General features: G+C 38.7%; 1 protein-coding gene across 2 annotated transcripts in view; it reads left to right on the forward strand.

Moving 5' to 3' along the window:
- Positions 1-2745: 2745 nt before the first annotated feature.
- Positions 2746-21361, forward strand: part of DYNC1I2 (dynein cytoplasmic 1 intermediate chain 2) — a 64194-nt gene continuing 45578 nt past the window's right edge. For both annotated transcript variants that reach the window (XM_072612307.1, XM_072612309.1), the window contains exons 1-2: positions 2746-3217; positions 13560-13676. In XM_072612307.1, coding sequence (XP_072468408.1) covers positions 13569-13676 — 108 coding nt within the window. In that variant the 5' untranslated portion in view covers positions 2746-3217; positions 13560-13568. The remainder of the gene's footprint in view (positions 3218-13559; positions 13677-21361) is intronic.

Below are 21361 nucleotides of genomic sequence, written 5' to 3' on the forward strand. Positions count from 1 at the left end.
AAAATTTGTCTTTACATGTAACTGGGGAAAAACACAATATTATTTTTAAAAAGATGCTCCTATTAACAACTTAGATGAATCACTCATTAGCTCCCACTTAATCACTAGTTCACATTACATATACTACTTTGCTTTATTCTTGCACCTCCAAAAGGTAAAATAAGTCGGTAGTAGTTGGCAAATATTACTATCATCCTCATTTTATAAGTGTGGGAATTGAGATTCAGAGACATTAACTTGATCAAGGTCACACAGATAGTGACACATGTCACTACCTATCTGATGGCTCCTTCTCTGTCTCCTCTGCAGGATTCTCAACCACATCATGCGCTTTAACCATAGGTGTCCCTCAGGGTTCCGTCTTGGGTCCTCTTCCCCTTCTACACTACCTTACTTAGTGATCTCATCAGTTCCCATGGATTTAATTACCATATCTTTGCTGATGATTCTCAAATCTACCTTTCCTGTCCCAATCTCTCTGCTCACCTCCAATCTCACATGTCCAATTGCCCTTCAGACTTCTCAAATTAGATATCCAGTAGACAGTTAATAGGGCAGCTTGGTGGTGCAGTAGATAGAGTGCTGGGCCTAAAGTCAAGAAGACTCAGCTTTCTGAGTTCAAATCTGACCTTAAATATTTACTAGCTTTGTGACCCTGGGCAAGTCGCTTAACCCTGTTTGCCTCAGTTTCATCATCTGTAAAATGAGCTGGAGAAGGAAATGGCAAACCACTCCCAGTATCCTTGCCAAGAAAACCCCAAATGGGGTCATGAAGAGTTGGACATTACTGAGAAACAACTCCCCAACAAAAAGGCATCTTAAACTCAACATGTCCAAAACAGAATTTGTTATCTTTTCACCTAAAATCTCCCCACTTCCACCTTTCTTAATACTGTAGAGGGCAAAATCATTCTTCCAGTCCCTCAGGCTCACAACCTAGAAGCCATCCTGGATTCCTCACCATCTCTCATCCCCTATATCTAATATGTTACCAAGGCCTGTCAATTTCACCTTTGCAACATCTTTCAAATATGCCCCCTTCTCTCCTCTCACCCTGCCACCCCTCTAATACAGGTCTTTATCATATTATAAATTGATTACTGCAGTAAGTGAATCTACCTGCCTCAAGTCTCTTCCCACTCCAATCATTCCTTCATTCAACTACTAAAGTAATTTTCCTGAAGTGCAGATCCAATCATGTCACCCCCTTACTCAATAAACTCCCAAGGCTCCCTATTGCCTCCAACATCAAATACAAAACCCTCTGTCTGGAATTCAAAGCCTTTCATAATCAAGCTCCCTTCTTCTCTTCTAGTCTTCCTACACTTTAACCCCTGCCACTTACTCTTTGGTCCAGTGATACTGGACTTCTGGTTGGTCCACAAACAAGACACTCCATCTCTCAACTCTGGACATTTTCTCTGGTTGTCCTTCATACCTGGATTTCTCTCCGTTCTCATCAATGCCTACTGACTTCCCTGGCTTCTTTTCACTCCCAACTAAAATCCCATCTTTTACAATAAGTCTTTTCTAATCTCTCTTAATTCTACTGCCTTCTCTCTGTTAATCATTTCCTATTTATCCCATCTATAGTTTCCTTTTTTTTTTGTTTGTTTGCATGTTGTCTTCTCCATTTGATTAGGAGCTCCTTGAGGACAGAGACAATCTTTTGTCTTTTTTTGTATCCCCAGTCCTTAACACAGTGCCTGAACATGGTATTGTTTAATAAATATTTATTTATTGATAAATATTAGCTATTATTATCAACTATTACATATCTTTATCTCAAAATGTCCAGTTATCCTGTCAAAAAAAATATGAGATTTGTCTGGCATCAGCCTCCCTTGAAAAAAGTCCTTAAATTTTTAGATAACATTCTTAAAAGGATATTTGTAATATATCTTAAATTTGTATATTTGTTGAATATCAAGCTTATTAAGGAGAGATACTAAACTTGTGATTTTACTAGTATATGGAATTCTCAGGTGACAAACCTCCTTGTACTATTGCAGGCTGATAACTTTTCTGCAATTTAGAGTCTTAGACAATCACTTTGGACCTTGAAAGTTTAAGTCCCCATCACAGGAAAAATTGGCCTGCGTAGAGGAAGGCAGGACTTGACCCTAGGTCTTCCTGTCCTTAAGGCTGTCCCTCCATCCAATATGTCTCAACCTTACAATAACGTTATTGTCGTTGCTTATTTCAGGAACTTTTGCTATACATAGGGCAACGAATTGGTAACAGTTTTTCAAATCTATTTAGCAAGTAGCAATTAACTTGATCTATGGTTAGACTCATAACTTTGGAAGGAGGCTATTTTCAATGTTCTGTAACTGAAATTTAGCAAAAATATTATTGTGAGAAGGGGTCCATGGGCTTCACCAGACTGCCAAAGGGCCTATGAGAGAAAAATGTTGAGATCCCCCTTCTAAAAGAGTTGCCCAGAACAGTGAGATTAAGTAACTTGCCCAGAGACACACAGCCAGTATGTTGGGGGTAGCACTTGAACTCAGCCCTTCCTAGCTTGAAGGCCTGCTATCCTGCCTGTCCTATTTATAGCAAACTCTGAAAGAGAAAAAAAAAAGACAGGGGTACATCGAGAAGAAGTGCTGAAAGCTGTTATTAATTTCTCTTCAAGAGCACAATGTTAAAATCAAAGGATAAGTAAGGAGCAATGACTTCGCAAAGACTCGCTGTTTACGTACTACAAGTCCCAGCATACAAGAGGACAAACAAAAAGAGACCACAGTTCCCAGAATGCCCCGCGCATCGGTGGCACTTGGCCTCCGCGTCATCCTGGGAATTGTAGTTCTCCAGGCAATCACCGGCATCCCGCGTCTTGGTTGCCTTCCCTGCTTGTGTAAATGCGGAGCGATTCCTCTGACTTTCGGAAAGCTGTAAATTTAGTGGTGCCCGGGTGTGGCGCATTCCTCCTCTCCCTCCTCGCATCACGAAGGTGGCTTACTTGAGGCTAATTCCAGGAGATCCAAAAGGTTCCGCCCTTCTGTCCCACGAGCAACCGCGTCCCAGCGAAGCTACTTGTCCCTTGGCGCTGGCCGTAGCCGACGCCCATCCCTCTTTGTGTGATCGGGAAAGCGCAGGAACCGGCGAGAGCCGCTGGGGCCGTCGGCGTCGAGCAGCGGCGGAGGCAGAAGACCGGGTTCCGGGAGAGTCGTGGTCCATCCGACGGGTTCTTCTCATCCCAACCCCGCGTCAGGTGGGTCGGCCTTCCCCTCCCGCAGCCCCCTCACGGCCGAGCCCAGGGGCTAGGCCGGAAGAGAACCGCCCGCTTGCCTGCACGGCGTCGCCGCTGTCAGTCGGGCCTGCCCTGCGTGGGCCCAGGGCGGCCCTGAGTAGGAGGGCACCGCCCCCGGGAGCCGCCCTTGCTCTGCCAGGCCCGGGACCTCCCTGAGGGAACTGGGCGCTCGCACCGCCGGGCTCCCGCAGCTGCATCCCTGGGACGCTCGCGCCCCTGCTTCCCCCCCCCCCCCCCATCTCTCCTTCGACCCCTCCCCCCCCCCCAGTCCCGTAAAAGCTGCCTGGTGGGCGCCTCCAGCTTGGCCCCACCGGGCTTTGGAAGCCCTTGAGCTCCCCAGACTGCTGAGAATACCCCAGGGGTCCGTCACGGAGACCCCTCGCCCGGGCTCCCTCGAGGACATCGCGGAGTCCGAGCTGGGCGTGCCGGTGACATTTTGGCTGCACATCTGTGTGTGCAGCTTCTAAGCACATATGCGCTTGGAAGGAGAGCTCCCTGAGGACCAGAGCCGCGGTGTAGGTCACTTGGTGGTAGTGCGGTGTCCCGGACATTATTGGGCAGTTTGTTGGATGAACTTAGGCGGTCTAGGAGATACCCATTAGCTACTAATAGTGGACTCTCTGTTAGAGGTTCATAACCTTGGGCTGCGAACTTGGTTTGCTTTTCCAAATATAATTATTTCAATATATTTGGTTTCCTTTCTAGTTTACTTGCTGCGTTTAAGAATATTCTGAGAAGAGTTCCGTATAGCTGCTGTAGGGATCCAGGAGCACCTGGACCACATCTGTATAGTACAGAGCTAGAGTAAGGATGAAAACACGATAAATATTTTTCATGTGGTTTCTGTTTTCAGGTGTGTGCAAGTGTTTTGTCTTTTGTTTTGATTGTTTTTTTAAAGAGCATACTAGGAAAATACTTAATATTATTTGAGGGAGTGGATGGTTGTCAGTTTGAAGTTCAGGGCTTTCCTTACCCTGAAAGGAAGTATTGCCTCCTGAAATTTCCTTTGCGCTTTAATCAATAGTTGAATTTTTTTTTTCTTTCCTAACTTACCATTTTGGTAGTATAACAATAATGACATTTTTTTGTGTGTTTCTTTAGAATTTTCTCAAATACTTTGAAACACTTTTAAAGCCACAGTTTTCAAAAGCATTAATACAGTTTTAAAGAGAAGCACAGAAAAATTGTCTGTTATTTAATAAATTAGTGATTTAAAATAGAATGTAGTTTACCGTCTGTTAATATAAAATTATCCCAGCAAAGACCCCTAAATTTTCAATTTTCAATTTTCAACTAAATAGCTCTTTCTGAAACCAAGGATGATAAACCATGCCCATTTAATTATTTCTTGACACCCTGCTTGTACAATACATCCGTGTCTTAGTATAATGCTTTAATTATTTATTAAATAATCTTCTTTGTGCAATGCATTTTGCTAGGTCTAAGACAAACCCCAACACTCTTCTCCCTCCACCCCATCCGCTAACTTATATTCTACTAGTATCTGCAGTATAGAAACAAAGAAGTAAGTACCTAATAATTGGATTTGAAGCAGAGGACCTCAGCAATTAAGAGGATAAGAAAAGGCTTTCAGTAGGAGATGACACATGAACTGAGCTTAAAGGAAGCTGGGGTTTCTGAGAGGTATGAAGGAGAAAAGGAATTGCATTTCAGGCATGGAAGACAGCCTGGCAAAGACATGGAGAGGGGAAATGAAATGTCATGTACAGGGACCTAGCAAGTAGGCTGATTTAGTTGGAATGGTAAGTATGTTAAGGGGACTAATGTGCAACAAACCTGGGAATTCCTGGAGCCAGATTGTGAAGGACTTTAAATGCCAAGCTAAGGAGTTTTGCATTTCCCTAGAGGCAATAGGGAGCCACTAAAATTTCTTGAGCAGGGGAGCAACACATTCAGACTTGTGCTTTTGTTAGATTATTTTGGCAGCTGTGTGGAAGATAGATTGCAAAAGGGAGATACTGAAAGGCCTTAATTAGTCCATAGTCCATGTGAACTATAACAAGGTTCTAAAGAAGGGTAGTAGTCATGTGAATAAAAACGAAGGGGATAGATGTGAGAGATGCTGTGGAAGTAGAATTGAATTGACTTAGCTATTGATTGCATATGGGGGTGAGGGACAGAGATGGAAATAAGGGTGATTAAGAGGATGGTGCCCCCAACAAAAATAGTGAAGTTTAGGGAAAGATTAAGTTTAGAAGGGTTTAAGTTCAGCTCTGCATCTGTTACCTTTGAGATGCCTTCTTGCCCATCTCAGTTGATGTTTAATAAAGCAGTTTATTTTTGTTTGCCCTTCTTATAAAAGTAGTACTTGCTAGCAGTTTTTGCATCTTGAGGAACTTTTTTGTTGCTATTCGGTTCAACAATTAAATGAGTCAGTCAGTAAGTATTCATTAAACCCTTACTATGTTCCAGGTATTGTACTTAAGATCCAGAGATACCAATAAAGCCAAAAGATGGTATACCCTCTCCCAAGGAGCTTACAGTTTAATGGGGAAACAACATACAAAGTCCTATGTACAAAGACGATATATACAAGATAAATTGGAGATAATCAACAGAGGGCAAGACATTTGCATTAAAGGGAATATGGAAAGCCCTTTTGTATAAGGTAGGATTTTAGGTGGGACTTGAAGGAAGGATGAGGAGGAGGGGAGAATTTTAGACATTAAGGACAGCCAGTGAAAATGCTGTGATGTCTTGTGTAAGGAACAAAAAGGAGGCCAGTGTCACTGGATAAGATATAAGAAGTCTGGAAATGTGTGTGTTGGGAGGGAGGAGGACAGGTCATGATGGACTCTGAACACCAAACAAAATTTTATATTTGATCCAGTGGAGTTCCTTAAATTAGAGGGAGATAGTGGGACATTGTAAGACTTGCATTTTAGGAAGATAAATTTGACAGATGAAGTGGAGAATGGATTGGAGTGGGAAGAGACTTGAGACAGGGAGACCAGAAGGCTACTGCAGTAGTTCAGGCTTGAGGTGATAAGGGTCTCTGTCAGGGTATTGTACTGTCAGAAGAGAGAAGGAAGCCTCTAGAAGAACTCTTGCAAAGGTAAAATCAATGGGACTTGGTCACAGATTGTATATGGAGGGTAATAGAGAGTGTGCAATTGAGGATGACACCTAGGTTGTAAGCCTTTGTGACTGGGAATGTGGTGGTACCCTAAAAAGTAACAGGGAAGTGAGGAAGAGAGGAATGTTTGTGGGAGTATGGTGTGGAGATAATGAGTTCAGTTTTTGACAAGTTGTGTTAAAAATGTCTTCAGGACATCCAGTTTGAGATGTCCAGTAGGCAATTGGAGATGCAAGACTGGAGGTCTGGAGAGAGGTTAGGGATGGATTTGAGGATCTTTGGCACAGAGATGATGGTGTCCATCATAGAATGATCATCCCATGGGAGATGATGAGATGACTAAGTGAAATAGTATAGAGGAAGAAGAGAAGAGGACCCAGGACAGAGTTCTGAGGGGTTACAGCAAAGGGCGATCTGGATGGAGATCCAACAAAGGAGACTAAGGAGAGTTCAGATAGGTAGAAGGACAAAACAATGTCAGGGAAGCCTAGAGAGAAGAGAGTATCAAGGAGAAGAGGGTGATTGAGAGTGTTTATTTATTGTAGCTTCATTTATTTTTTTGGTTTTCCACATTCACTTTAATAAGGTTTTGAGTTTTAAATTTCTCCCCTGCCCTCCTTCCCCTCCTCCCTCCTCAAGATAGCATGCAGTCTGATATAGGCTCTACATATACATTCATATTAAACATATTTTCATATTAGTCGTGTTATAAAAAAACAATTTGAAACCACGAGAAAGAAGAAACAAAAAAACAACAAAAAAGAGCAAATAGTATGTTCTAATCTGCATTCAGACTGCATAGTTCTTTCTTTGGATGAGGACAAGCATTTTCCATCATGAGTCTTGAATTGTCTCAGATCCTTGCATTGCTGAGAAGAGTCAAGTCTATGAAAGTTAGTCATCACACAGTGTGGCTGTTACTATGTACAATGTTCTTCTGGTTTTGCTCACTTCACTCAGCATCAGTTCATAAAGACTTGTCTTTCCAAAATTTTCTGAAGTCTGCCTGCTCGTCATTTCTTATAGCACAATAATATTCCATTACATTCATAGATCACAACTTGTTCAGCTATTCCCCAATTGATGGGCATTCCCTCAATGTCTAATTCTTGGTCATCACAAAAAGAGCTACTGTATTTTTGTACATGTGCGTCCTTTTCCCATTTTTATGATCTCTTTGGGATACAGACGTAGGAGTGGTATTGCCTGGTCAAAGGGTGTGCACAGTTTTATCGCCCTTTGGGCATAGTTCCAAATTGCTCTCCAGAATAGAGTGCTAATTAATTTGAACAAACATGTATGAAGCACCTTCTGTGTGAAAGGTCCTGTGCCAGTTATTAGATGAGGAGAGAGAAGAGACAGGAAAAATTACACAGTTCCTGTCACCAAGAAACTTACCCTCTAATAGGGAAGGTATGATGCAAGGTTGAACTCAATGGTGAGGCAAAAAGTTTATGGAGAAATTGACCATTTTAAAATGGGGACATGATGTAGTAGAAAAATGATGAGACTGGAGTTGAGAGACCCCGGTTTAAATGAGAACTGTGCCACTTAACATGTGTGTATCTTGGACAAGTTGCTTTTGCCTTTCTGTGCCTTGGTTACGCCATCAGTAAATGAGTGAATGAATAAATGAGTAGAATTAGTCCTTGCTCTCAGAGAGCTCACAGTTTAATGGAGTTAGCCTCAGGGATGGGGAACCTATGACCTTGAGGCCACATGTGGCCTTCTAGGTCCTCAGGTGCAACCTTTTGCCTGGGTCCAAGTTTTACAGAACAAATCCTTTTATTAAGGGGATTTGTTCCTTGAAATTTGGATTCAGTTAAAGGGCTACCCTTGAGGACCTACATGACCTTAAGGCTGCAGGTTCCCCTTCTCTGGACTAAGGCCACACAAACTATTTTTCTGACTCAGCTTTTGCCTGCTGCTGCCTCAGTCTCTGTATTTCATTTTACCTCATCTGAAAGTACAGATAAAGGACACATTGACATAGAGTGATCTGGTTAGTGTCATAGAATTTAAAACCAATTACTAGACCAATGATTCCTTTTTTTTATATTTTGCTTCCCCATGGTTTGTGGGTGCCCCCCCAAACCATTCAGAAGCAGGGGTTTTGCCATTCTCCACAGAATATACTCCTCTTTTCTTTTCCATTCATTTTGTTCCATCCTGGAAGCTCACTTTACCTGCTACAGTTTCAGCAGATTCCTCTTTCAGTTAAAGTGAGTAATATTCTATTTTCTAGGACTGTTACCCCTTTTTTGGTTTTTCTTCTATAACCAACCACATATCACTGGTCTACCTTCTCTTCCTCCCACCCCAACCTTAATTATTCAACAGCTTACAGGGTAGACACAATGCAGAGTTGTGTAAATCACTTTGGATTACTATCTGTAGTGCTTATTATCTCACTCTTGCCACCATAGGCTGAATATTAGTTATTCAGGTCAACTTAAAAGTGCTGAGTTCCTAGTGATAGTACAGGTACACATCCTTAGCATTACAGCAACAGTCTACTGAACTGACTCATATGCAATGGAAAATAGTAGAAGCATTCCCACCATAAATAGGTACAAAACAAGGTTGTCCAATTTCACTATTCTGTAAGATAGTTTTAGAAATGCTCTCTATGTTAATAAGACATGAAAAAATCAGCCTGATAACCCATATATGCCTGGGAAATCCAAGGAGCTTGACAAAAAATAAATTCTTTCCATAGGGTAGCAAAATATAAGAGAAATCCTCAGGTCATCCTCATTCTTAGATACTAGCAACAGAAACCAAAAAGTACTAATAAAAAAGAAATATCACTCAGAGTAATGACAAAAAATTAACATGTAATTATTAACCTAACCCAAAAAATTACAAGATATATATTTTTTTCAGAAATAAAGGGCTTTGCCATCTGAAGAGAATCCCTCTTTTTGGACTTTGCACATGATATTCTGCATAGTCTCTTTGTTCATGCTTCACTTGATATTGATAATTAGAAGATGATTGAATAAAATGATCCCTATGATTGGCATCTATCAAAGAATTTTGTATGATCTTAACATGTACATGGGAAATACCTTGTTAAAAATGAATCTTTAGGGCTCTTAGCTTTTTATCCTCCTGATCATCAAACAGTAAACACAGCAGAGTCTTATATTCTCTACTCCTTTCAGTACAAGATAATTTGGGAGGAAAAGGAATAACAGTTGAAGAGTTCGGGAAAAGCTTCACTATAGAATATGGTACTTGAGTTTTATCTTGAAGGAAGAAAGGATTCTGGAGGCATTGGGGACAGCCAGTGCAAAAGTATGGAGACAGTAGATAGGTGCTATTTGTGAGAAATGGAAGTCAGTTTGGCTGAGTCACAGAGTGAAGGAGGAGGAAGAACATTCGTTGAGGATGAAAGGGTAGCTTAGGGTGAGTATAGGGCTTTAAAGGCTAAAGGCAACCAAACTAGGAGTTTACATTTGATCTTAGAGGCAATAGAGAACCATTGGAGCTGAATAGGGTAGGACTTTGATCACATCTGTGCTTAAGGAAAATCACTGACAGTAGTGTTTAGAATGAAGAATAGTAGTGAAAATTGGAAGACCTAGAGACTAATCAAGAGGTTATTGCAAGTCTAGGCAGAAATAATTGGGACCTGTAGGGTACTTAGCTGAATGTGTGAAGAGAAGAGGTCCAGTTAGAGAAGTTTTGCAGAGAGAAAGGGCAAGATTTGACAACTTATTGAATAAATAAGGTGAGAGAAAATGATGAGTTGAGGATATGCTGAGATTATAAACATGAGATGCTGGAGAAATGATGGTGGTTTGCACAGAAATAGTGAAGTTTGGAAGATAGGATGATCTGGGAGGAAAGATGAGTTCATTTTTTAACTTACTGAGTTTCATATGTCTCTAGGACATCCAATCTGAAATAATCAGTTGGTAATATGGAATTGAGAGATTGAAGCTGGATTTAGAGATCTGTGAGTTATTTGTATAGCCATGGGAGCTGATGAGGTTACCAAGAGAGATTATACCAAGGAGAAAAGGGTCTAGTACAGAACCTTGGGGTACCCAGTGAGGAGTCCCTTCAAGTTCTAAATCTAGAATTCTACAATCAAAGGATTCGTGAAGAAGGTACCACTTGAGCTGTGGAAATGAAGATAGTATTTCCTAGGCATTGTGAAATACAGAAGAGGAAGAAAAAAGGGTCAGTCTGCACAGGTGCATTGAGATGGAGATGGGAAGAGGGAATCAGAAGAAAAGCTGAATATCTAGTTTGGTTAGAACATAGGGTGTGGAAAGAGAAGTAGCAGAGTGAAATAAAGCTACAAAAGAGTTAGACTGGAAAAGGACTTAAATTCTAGTTATATTTTATTCTCTCTACACAATTGGCAGCACAGAAATGACCGATGGGCCTACCAGTGCATTAGGAAGGTTTCTTTGGAAACTGTATAAAAGCCAGATTAGATGCAAGGGTATCAGTTCAATTCAGGAAGTATTTAAGTGCCTAAAAAGTGGCAGGTACTATACTAGATGCTAGGGAGATAAAATAAAAAATTAAATTGTTCCTGTCTTCAATAGGACCTTCCTGTTCTGTCAGGGGAAACAACTTGAACATACACATTTTATATTTGTAAATGCAAAACTTAAAGTACAAAGTAATTTACAAAGAGGAGGACACTAGCAAGTGGCAGGGTCAGGATAGTCTTCCTGGAAGACCTGGCATTTGAATTGAGTATTGAAGGAAGCTTGGAGTTCTGTGAGGTGGAATTAAGGAAACAGAATGTCCTCTATGAAGTGGAGCACAAAACATTAAATGATGAGTTCTGTTTTAGTCGTGTTGAGTTCAGAGTGTCAACAGAACATTGAGGTGAAAATGTCAGACAGGTAGTTGAAATGGAAATGAAGAGCATGGAAAAGTCTTGGACCTGGATACGTAGATTTCAGAGTTATCTGCTTTAAGCATATAATTAAAACTTTGGGAAGAGACGCGATCATTCAAAGAGTGAAAAAAAGGCTCAAGGCAGAGTAGTAGAGCATACACACTCTTAGGGAGTGGAAAGATCATAAACCAGAAAAGGGTGTTATCAGAGAAGTTAAGAAAGGAGAGAGTATCCAGAAGGAGTTATCATTTGCTGTCATTTGACACTGTCACCTGTGTCATTTGCTGCAGAAAGACCAAGAAGGATAAAGACTAAGAAATAACTATTATCTCTGATAACTAGGAGGTAATCGAGGACCTTGGAGAGAGCAGTTTCATTAGAATAAGGAAGAGTTAGGAATAAAAGTATAGTGAGTTGGTGGAGGGAGCAAATATGCATTTCTCTTTTTCAGAAGTTTATTTTTATTGGTAAGAGTGTCTATAGGACTATAGCATGAAGAGTTGGCAACATTGAATGAGAGATCAATGGATCAAGCTCTCAGAAGAGAAGAGAGAAGATAGGATCAAAGGCAGAGCAGAATGATTTGTATTGACAAAGAGATTCACTTTGCCCTCTGAGACTGGCATGAAGGAGGAGAGGTCAGGTGAAACCATAGAGAGATTTTGAGGTGTGGAAGATGGAAAATAAGAGGGAAAAATATACATAGATAAGTAGATAGCCAGAAATTTTAGGAGGAAGAGAGCATTACCAATCATGTGAGATGTGGTCCCCAAGTTAGGCTTTGAAAGAAGCGAGGAATTCCAAAAGGCAGTGATGAAGAAGGTGTACATTCCAGGAATGGGTGATGATTACAGCAAAATCATGTTGATTATGATGATTTTGCACAAACAAATCTAGTGCAGTTAAAATTTATAGGGAAATAGGTAACTGGTAAGAAAAATCTTTATAGTTTTTTACTGCAAAATCACAGATAATTAGGAAAATGCAAATTAAAACAACTCTAAGGTTCTACTTCACATTCGTCAGATTGACAAAAGGAAAACCAAAATGTTGGAAGAATTCATGAAAACAGACACACTGATACATTGTTGATGGAGATGTGATTTGGTCTAGTCATTATGGGAAGCAGTTCGGAACTATGTTCCAAAAGTTATTAAACTTTATTTAATAAGTTGTTAAACTACACACTGTAACTAGGACTATGCCTCCAAAAAAGATAGAAGCCCCATATGCACACAAATATTTATAGCTGCTCTTTTTGTTGGAAACTAAAGCAGTGCCCTTTTATGGGGGAAGGACTAAATAAATTGTGGTATATAAATACAATGGAATGTGATTGTGTTATAAGAAATGATGGAAACTGGGAAAGACTCATGATCAGATGCACAGTGAAGTGAACAGAATTAGGAGCAGTTTACACAATGACAACATTATAAAAAAAGAACTTTGAAAGATTTTAGAAATCTGAGCAATGCAAATGATTAAACCATGAATACAGAGGACTGAAAGTGGATTACACCATTCCCTCCTGCCAGAGAAATAAGACATATATATGTAGACATGGCTGAAGTGAGAATTTGTTTTGTTAGACTGTGCATAGTTATTGTGAAGATATTTGTTTTAGATTTGAATTGTAATGGAGTAGGTGGTATGAGAGATAATAAATACTTGTAAAAATAAGCCTTTTTTGAAAGCATGGAAATATTGAGTTAGAAGGGAAACATCTTTAGGTCTCTTTGGCTGGAATGTGGCTAAAGGGGATAACCTTTAGGGGAGTAGACCTGTGATTTCATTTGTATAGAGATCCTCTCTGTCTACCTCCCACCCACCCATCCCACTTTGCCACCTCAAGAAAGCCCTGTCTTATCAACACAGTTCCATGTCTTCTTAGCAATTTATAGTCTTAAGAGACCTGCCTGGAGAACTAAGAGTATAAATGACATGACCAAATTCACATAGCCAGTGTGTTAGGAATAGAACTTGAACCCAGGTCTTCCTGGCTTTGAGGGTATCTGTTATGCCTTCCTGCCTCTCTACCCAAGAGTAGATAATGTGAAATAAGTCTAAAAATGTAGTTGGAAATCAAATTGTGGAGAGCTGAAGAGTTAAAGATTTTCTGGTTTTAAAAAAACAAAATATACTATTGTTCAAGTAGAAATCATTTTGTTTCTTATTCATATTTGTAATCTTTCCAACTGCCAGCTCTTTAAGAAATTACAAGACCTTTTGCTTTACCGATGGCATTTGTTTAAAGTGTGTTTCTTTTATAAATCTAACTTTAGCAAAATTAAGTTATTGCCAGCATTCTGATTTTTTTAAAATAATTATATTTTCATTAGGTCACAACCATGTCAGACAAAAGTGAATTGAAGGCTGAATTGGAGCGAAAGAAGCAGCGGTTAGCTCAAATCAGAGAGGAAAAGAAGAGAAAGGAAGAAGAAAGAAAGAAAAAGGAAGTAAGCTTGATTATGTTTTAATTACATTAATCTATTTTGAATAACCTGCTTATTCATTTGCTTTGTGATTTCGTAGTTTTTTAAACTGTAGAGTTTCAGTTTTGTGAATCCGACTCTAGTTTAATGTCTATCTCACTTTAAATAAACCTTGAATTCCTCAACAGATCTATTTCATTGATGTGAGTGCTTCATCCAGTATTAAAGATAACAACTCATCCATGCTTTTCAGATTCCTTCTTCTCTTCCCTAAAAGGATCTGCCTTGTGTTCTGAAGTCTCCTCTTTAGGTTTCTTAAGCACTGTCCGAGAAACAGACTGGATGCATCACTTACGCTTTCCACCTTTTTGCTCTCATTTCCTGATTGGCCCACTTCCTTTTCCCAACCTGTGTTCCTTGGAAGAACCTGTCTTTTAAGCTATTTACTATGTGCAAATCATCATTGGTCATTTGTTGTAGCTCATTTATATGCACCCTGCATATTTCCTTTGAACTGTGGGTTACCTATAAATTTTTATTCTTTAAAGATTTGGGTATTCTGTAATTCACATACAGAGCCACATAGCTATCAGATTATTGCTGTTAAAAAGATGAGGTTTTGTGTTAGGTTTTTCTGTGGAATTGTTGAAAATACTTTCCCAGGTGTAAGTCAGTTCAGTTCAACAAACATCTATCAAGTACCTACTATGGGCGCAGTGCTTGGGTTACAAAGACAAGAATGAAATAGGGCTTGTGGTTAAGAAATTTACATTCTGCTCAGTTTCTCTCTTCCTTCTCTTTAATTTTGGGTCCAGCTCACAGTTCATCTGTGGTTTCAGTCCAAGATTAACATACTAATGGACTGAGTCAGTGGACAAGTAGTAGTCTGGACAAGAGATGTTCTTCATTTATTTGGTTTTCTTGTATTCTTTTGAATAATTAGAAATTTAATCAAGGAGGACCCAACAATATGTAATTTTTCCTCTTCTCAGTCATTTGGTGTCTTTTCCTTTTTAAAATATATTGGAAAATGATCCCTCAGTGCTTTCAACACTGCTTCCTCAGCCATGAATATGAGTATCTTTGTGTATATGAGTGTATGTGTGTGTGTTTTTGGTATAATCCAGCTACTCTTCCCTGCTTCGTTTTTTTCCTTTAAAACAGAAATTTAATAGTGTTTTATTTTTTCCAGTGTAAAGACAATTTTTAACATTCCTTTTTTAATAAAATTTTGAGTTCTAATTTTTTTCCCTCCTTCCCTTTCCCCTCCCTAAGATGTAAGCAATTTAATATAAGTTACATATATGCAATCATGTAAAATATATTTCCATATTAGTCATATTGTGAAAGAAGCAACACTTTGCAAAAAAAAATTACAGTTTGCAAAAGGAAAAAAACCATGAAAAAAAATAAAATGAAATAGTATGTTTCAATTTACAAGTCCATCAGTTCTTTCTCTGGGCATGAATAGCATTTTCCATCATGAGTCTTCTGAAATTGTTTTGTATCATTGTACTACTTAGAAGAGCTAAGTCAATCATAGTTAACCATGATACAATGTTGCTGTTACTGTATACAATGCCTCCTTCATTTTCTCAAGTTTCATTTTTATTTCCCCAAACTCACATTAGGTACTGAGTTGTCAAGAGTACGGATGTCCTAAGTTGAGGAAAATTTGTCATTATAGAAATATAGGCAGATTTGTCTCATTTTTCCTCTGTTTGCTTTTCTTCCAGTTTCACCGATAAATGCCCTGTCCTAGGCCTTCTACTCTACTCTCTATAAACTCTCCCTCCATGACCTCATCATCCCTTGGGTTTAATTATCCTCAATATTCAGCTGACTCATAAATCTAGAAATCCAGCTCCATTTTCTCCTTTGACCTTCAGTTGTGCATCACCATTTGCCTAGTTGGACATTTCAAACTGAATGTTGCTGAGACATCACAAATTCAGTATGTCACAAACTGGTTATCTTTTTTTTCCATAACCACCTGCCTTCTAAACTTCTATTTTTATCAGAGATACTACTATTCTTCCACTTTCCCAGGTTTGTAAACTTGGTGTTATCAGCTCCTCTCCCCACATATCTGATCAGTTTCTGGTATTGTCATTTCTCCCTCAACAACATTTCCCATACCTAACCCCTTGTCTTTATACATACAGCTAAGACCTTACTTCAGGCTTTTATCATCTCTCACCTAGATTATTGTGACAGTTTCCTAATTATTCTCTTTACCTTAAGTCTCTCCCTTCTTCTTTCCTCTGCTTTCTCTTTTCTTCCTCTACATTGCTTTTAAAGGAATTTTCCTTAAGCACAGATCTGACTATATCACTTATCTATTCAGACAATTCCAGTGCTTCACTATTGCTTTTAAGATTAAATGTTAACTCCTCTTCTTAGCTTTTGAAGCCATATATGACCTGACCCTAAACTGCCTTTCAATCCTTAGTGGACATTACTCTCCTTTTCTTACTCTATAACTTAACCACACCTACTTTTTCCTTTCTGTTTCTCACGAATTACACACCATTTTCTGTATGTAGCATATCTTTGCACTGGCTGTTGTCAATGCTTACAGTGTATTCCCTCCTTACCTATGTCTCCTTGAATCCCTTTCTTCCTTCAACTTCTTCCCTTCCCTTCTTCCTTCAGCTCAACTACCACCTTGTACAAGAAACTTTTTGTGATCCCCTCAACTGTATTGCCCTTGCTCTCAAACTAACTTGTATTTACTTATAAGTACAAATACTTTTTATTTATTTGTATTTATTCTCTTTCCATTTATTCTATTTATCCTTTTTTCTCTCCCAGTTATAGTATAAAGTTCTTGCAAGTAAGGATTGATTCATTTATTGTATTTTTAATCCTTTGAGCCTAACACAGTGCATGGCAGGCACTTGATAAATGCTTGTTCATTGATTGATTGATTGATGATCTGACATAGTTGGATGTCAGGATAAACTTTCTTCAGATCCATTTTCTCTTCCATTGATCTTTGCTGTCTTATGAAGTGCAAATATTCCATCATCCCCTGCTGTAACATTTTGAAAACTAGTTTATATTCTAAAGGGGTGCTGGGACCCCAAGAATGCCAAGGTAGAGTTGCCTGGAACTAATTCGCATATGCAAACCTTCTCTTAGTCAAGTGGCAAAAAGTTTGTTGTAATGCCAATAGAAATGGGCAAGGGTTCTTAGGGAACCTGCATGCTAGTGTGGATGGTGCTGGGGTGTATATGGAAAAAGGACAAGGGAAAAGATGCCAGGGATTCCAATTAGGTAGTCTAGAGGTCTGGGTGTTTTGGGAAGGTGTGGATGGGAAAATGCAAGGAGTCTGCAGAGGTAACTTTGTTGATACCAAATGTTGAGGGAGTTGTCAGAAGTGTGGATGGTAGGGATCTGGTATGAGGACAAGTCCTTGGGCCTGCCAGGTACAAAAATCCTTGGGCTGGGTACCCCTCTGCCTGTTCTGCTAAGAGAATGTGTCCTGCAAGAAGTCCTTACTATTGGTGGCAATTTCCTAGAGTCATAAAGTTTGTAAGCTTAGTACCAGATCTATTCAATTATAGATTATGGGTAGAGAAACATCCGAGGTTGTCTAAAATTAAGGTATTAGGCATAGGACTTTAGACCAACAACAGTAAGTGAGGGTCCTTTAATTCTTAGTAATACTGTGGAAATAATTAGGTCAAGAGCTTGTGAAGTTAGCAATATAAATATTATTTGTGTCTCAGTTAGTTAATGTTTAAAAAAAAAAATTTCTTTTGTGGTTACATTTCTTTTGTAAATCCTTTAAAAAGAAGTATCACTTGACCAAAAGTTGGAATTGCTTTATCTGTTATAAACTGTTAAAAGTAAATAATAAAAAATTAAAAAAAAGAAGAGAAGATTTTCTCATGGTGCAAAGGCCTACTGAGAAATTGGGAGGCTTCCAGAGACATGATCTGAGGGCTGGGGCTCAAACACTCCATCAGTATTGCCTTTGGTTTCCATGTCTTTACTTGGCAGGGTAATTAAATGCTTGCTGGCTGAGGCTGCTTTTAGCCCACTTATTTGGGCAATTGCTTTTACATCATTTAAACGTCTATAAAGATGATGACAGCCCATGTCAATATCTTTTCCTTTATCCATTTTCCAGTAGCTTGTTTCAATAGGTCAGATTGGAGCCTTTGTAATTCTTAACTTTTCATCCTTATTCTTTTAGTGTGGTGTCAGTTTTGACCTTTTCTCCAGCAAATGTATAGTCTGCATACAGACAGTTGATTCAGAAATGGCTTCCACATCAGCAAATAGTTATTTCCTATCTGTTAAAATATAATTACTTTAATTTTTTATAATAATCAATGTTCACCATACCCAGGACCTTCCAACACTTTTGGAAGAAAGAATCCATGATACACGTGCTTTTTCACAATCTAGCCTTTGTTTTTTAATCTGAAAATATAATTTCCACTGAATTCGTGGAGCATCATTGTATATGTTTATGTTGATTTGATTTAGAGAATCTTGTATTCTTTATAGAATTTCTCAGCAATAGATCTTGCTACATAAACTTCATGGAATTTTAACATGACCTGTTTGTGAGTATCCAAAGGCAAGGTCACTGATTGTTCCGTGGTATGATGTTTCTTGTTACTTTGCAGCACAGAGGTCCATAAATTAAATTCAACACACATTTAAGTGTTTGTTATCTATACAGTACTATACTAGATGCTGGAGATACAAAGAAAAATGAAAAGTTCCTTTGCTCAAGAAACTCAAATTGTGGATAGTAGGGGAAGGTATTAAAACCAACTCTGTCAGTTCTTAATTTATTTCTTCAAGGAAAACCTAGGTGCCATACTTCGATTTAGCTGCAATTCCTTATAGTTTCATTTGCGGTGAGAATGGCAATTTGACTTGATTCATCTCCTTCAATAATATGCTGAATTATTGGTCATTAAATAAGGATCACACAGTTGGAGTGCTAATAGTTAAATTGATATTCTTAGATGATAAAAAAAACTGTATGGCTCTGAGCACCTCTTCACTCCTTCTCACTATCACTTCAGAAACAAAAGCAGAGGGAGGTCATCCAGGACTAAGGATCCATTTGTATTATTTATTTCATGAGTTGCTGTGACTAGAGAATTCATCATCTAATATCCAGGCTACTGGACTCTTAATTTTGTTGATTTTTGGAGAGTATACAGACAGCATCTATTGCTGGAACCTAATTGAAGTTTTTCCATCATGGTAGAACCTGTCATGGTAGAAATACAGAGGCTGTATTTCTCCTGCACAGCTTTTAAGAACCCAGGTCACTTCCATGCCTTGGTGAAGTATTAGCATAAGACTTTGGGAGCAAATACCTAATATACAAAAATAAGGCTTTACAAAGCTAAACTAGGGAATGATTATTCATTTTTCCAAATGGGTTCTTTTCAAAAGGAAAGCTCTCAGCATAGGCTTTCTTTAATTGGCAAACTTTTAATTCATTTATCATATTACTTGAGTTATAAAAGTTGAGCTCATGCATTTTTCCACAAAGCAAGGTACATTTGTATTGTATTAACATATTCAAGTCACAAAGTACAAATAAATGGCAAACCAGTTAATTTGAGCTTTAAAATAATTTATCTCGTCTTAATATTTTGTTAATCTAAGATGCTAATAATCTGATAGTATGGATTTAATTAGTGGTATAGTAGCTATATCTTGAATGCTATAGTGAGTATTTGATAGAGGATACATATTTATTTCTCACTGATGAAGAAGCTGCTAGATATATAGAAAAGCCCTAGCAATATAATATGATTTTATACGTATTAGAATCAAATGTACTTTTTATCACCGTGTTTATTTTATAGGAAGTGTTTTTTAGATAGATGGGAATAATATGGTAATATATTTTAAATGGCATATCAGCATATTATATCTGGTCTATTCAAAAATTTCTTTCTCTGATACTTTTGTGGATTTATTTTTTCATTGACATGGGCACTCCTTTCACAGATGCCCCACCAGTGGTTTTTCATCTTGTGGCATTCTTGTTCACCTTTTTTGTTTCTTAAGTCCTTCATACAATAGCCATTAATTCCTGTTTGCCTAGGGCAGTGGAAAAATTAGTAGCAGAAATAAATGCTAGGAATTGCTTAAGTTCACCATTAGCAGCCACTCTATTTATGATCTGTGTTGAAGTTATTCTTGCATCCAGTATAACTTTCCCTGCTATGTTATAAGCTAGTTGGAGTTTTAAGCCAGTTACTTGATTAAATAATGAGCAACTGCCAGAATCATGATTCAGACTTGGAAGAGCTATCCCAGAATATCATCTATAGGATTAATCTATCCAAAGATGACAGATGGCCAATTATTGCTTTCCAGTTTTCAAGGATGATCATATGATTGGCATGTAATTTTCCAGGACTGTCTGTAATATGATTGGCATCCAATTGAGAGTTTGTGAAACATGTTCATAGAATTAATTTAATGGGATTAAACCATGAATTGGTAGTGACATACATATTCATGTGAAGGGGACAGAGTATAAGACTAAGCTAATAATTTCATTGGTAAAATAAACTCAGATGGTTCGCTTATCTTGATGGATTTTTTTCCCCTAATAGTTTCCTTTAAATTTATTTTGGTAGGGTTTGAAAGAATTTGAACAACCTTACCAGCCTTGTCTGCAACTGTTCCTCTCTGTGTCCTCTGACCAAACTAGAAGTCTCATTGTCTCCACTTTATCTTATCCTCCTTCAGTGCCTTTTTTGTCACTGCCCCATGCAGCTAGGTGGTGCAGTGGATAGAGCACCAGTACAGGAGTCAGGAGGACCTGAGTTCAAATCTCACCTCAGACACTTGACACTCACTAGCTGTGTGACCTTGGGCAAGTCACTTAACCCCAGTTGCCTCATCCTGGATCATCTCCAGTCATCTTGATGAATATCTGGTCACTGGTTTCAGATGGCTCTGGAGGAGAAGTGAGGCTAGTGACCTGCACAGCCCTCCTTCACTCAAAACAGAGTCAAGTGCACGCCATGTCATTGTTTCTCCAGTGGCATGGTCTTCTTCGACAGCGAAGGACAAACACACACCTCCTCTCTCTGCTTTCCTCTTTCTTTGTATCTTTCATGGGTGTTCGCACAATAGAATTTGAGAACCACCTCCCTACTGAAGCCTTTTTTTTGATCCCTGTAGTTCTTAAGGACTCTCCTACCCTTGAAATCGCTTTGTATGTAAGAGATTAAACATCTTAAACAAAGATTTAAGTTTGATGAAACTATCTATTTTATCACTGGAGGAAAGTACCCTATGATTTGTTCTTTTCATCTTCAGTCTCCCCCATCTACTGGCTCCTTTCTTTCTACCTACAAACATACCCAAGACTCTGTATCCTGAAAAAAACCCCCACCATTCCCTAGATTTACTCTCCAGCTTTCCAAAAGAAGCTATTTATGCTTGTTGCCTCCATTTCCTTTCCTTTCTTTTCTCAACCTTTCTCATTATTCAACCGAAACTGCTCTCTCCAAAATTGACAATCTCTTAATTGTCACATCTGATAGCCTTATTCTTATACTGACAATAATAAGGAAGTTAGGAAGAAGGGACAGTTTATGCAAAAATATAATGAAGTTATTTTGGGTCATGTTGAGTATAAGATGTCTACAGAACATCCAGTATGAGATGTCTAATAAGCAGTTGGATATATGTGCAAAAGGTTAAAG

The sequence above is a fragment of the Notamacropus eugenii genome, chromosome 5, assembly GCF_028372415.1.
Source record: "Notamacropus eugenii isolate mMacEug1 chromosome 5, mMacEug1.pri_v2, whole genome shotgun sequence".
NCBI classification, from domain to species: Eukaryota; Metazoa; Chordata; class Mammalia; order Diprotodontia; family Macropodidae; genus Notamacropus; species Notamacropus eugenii.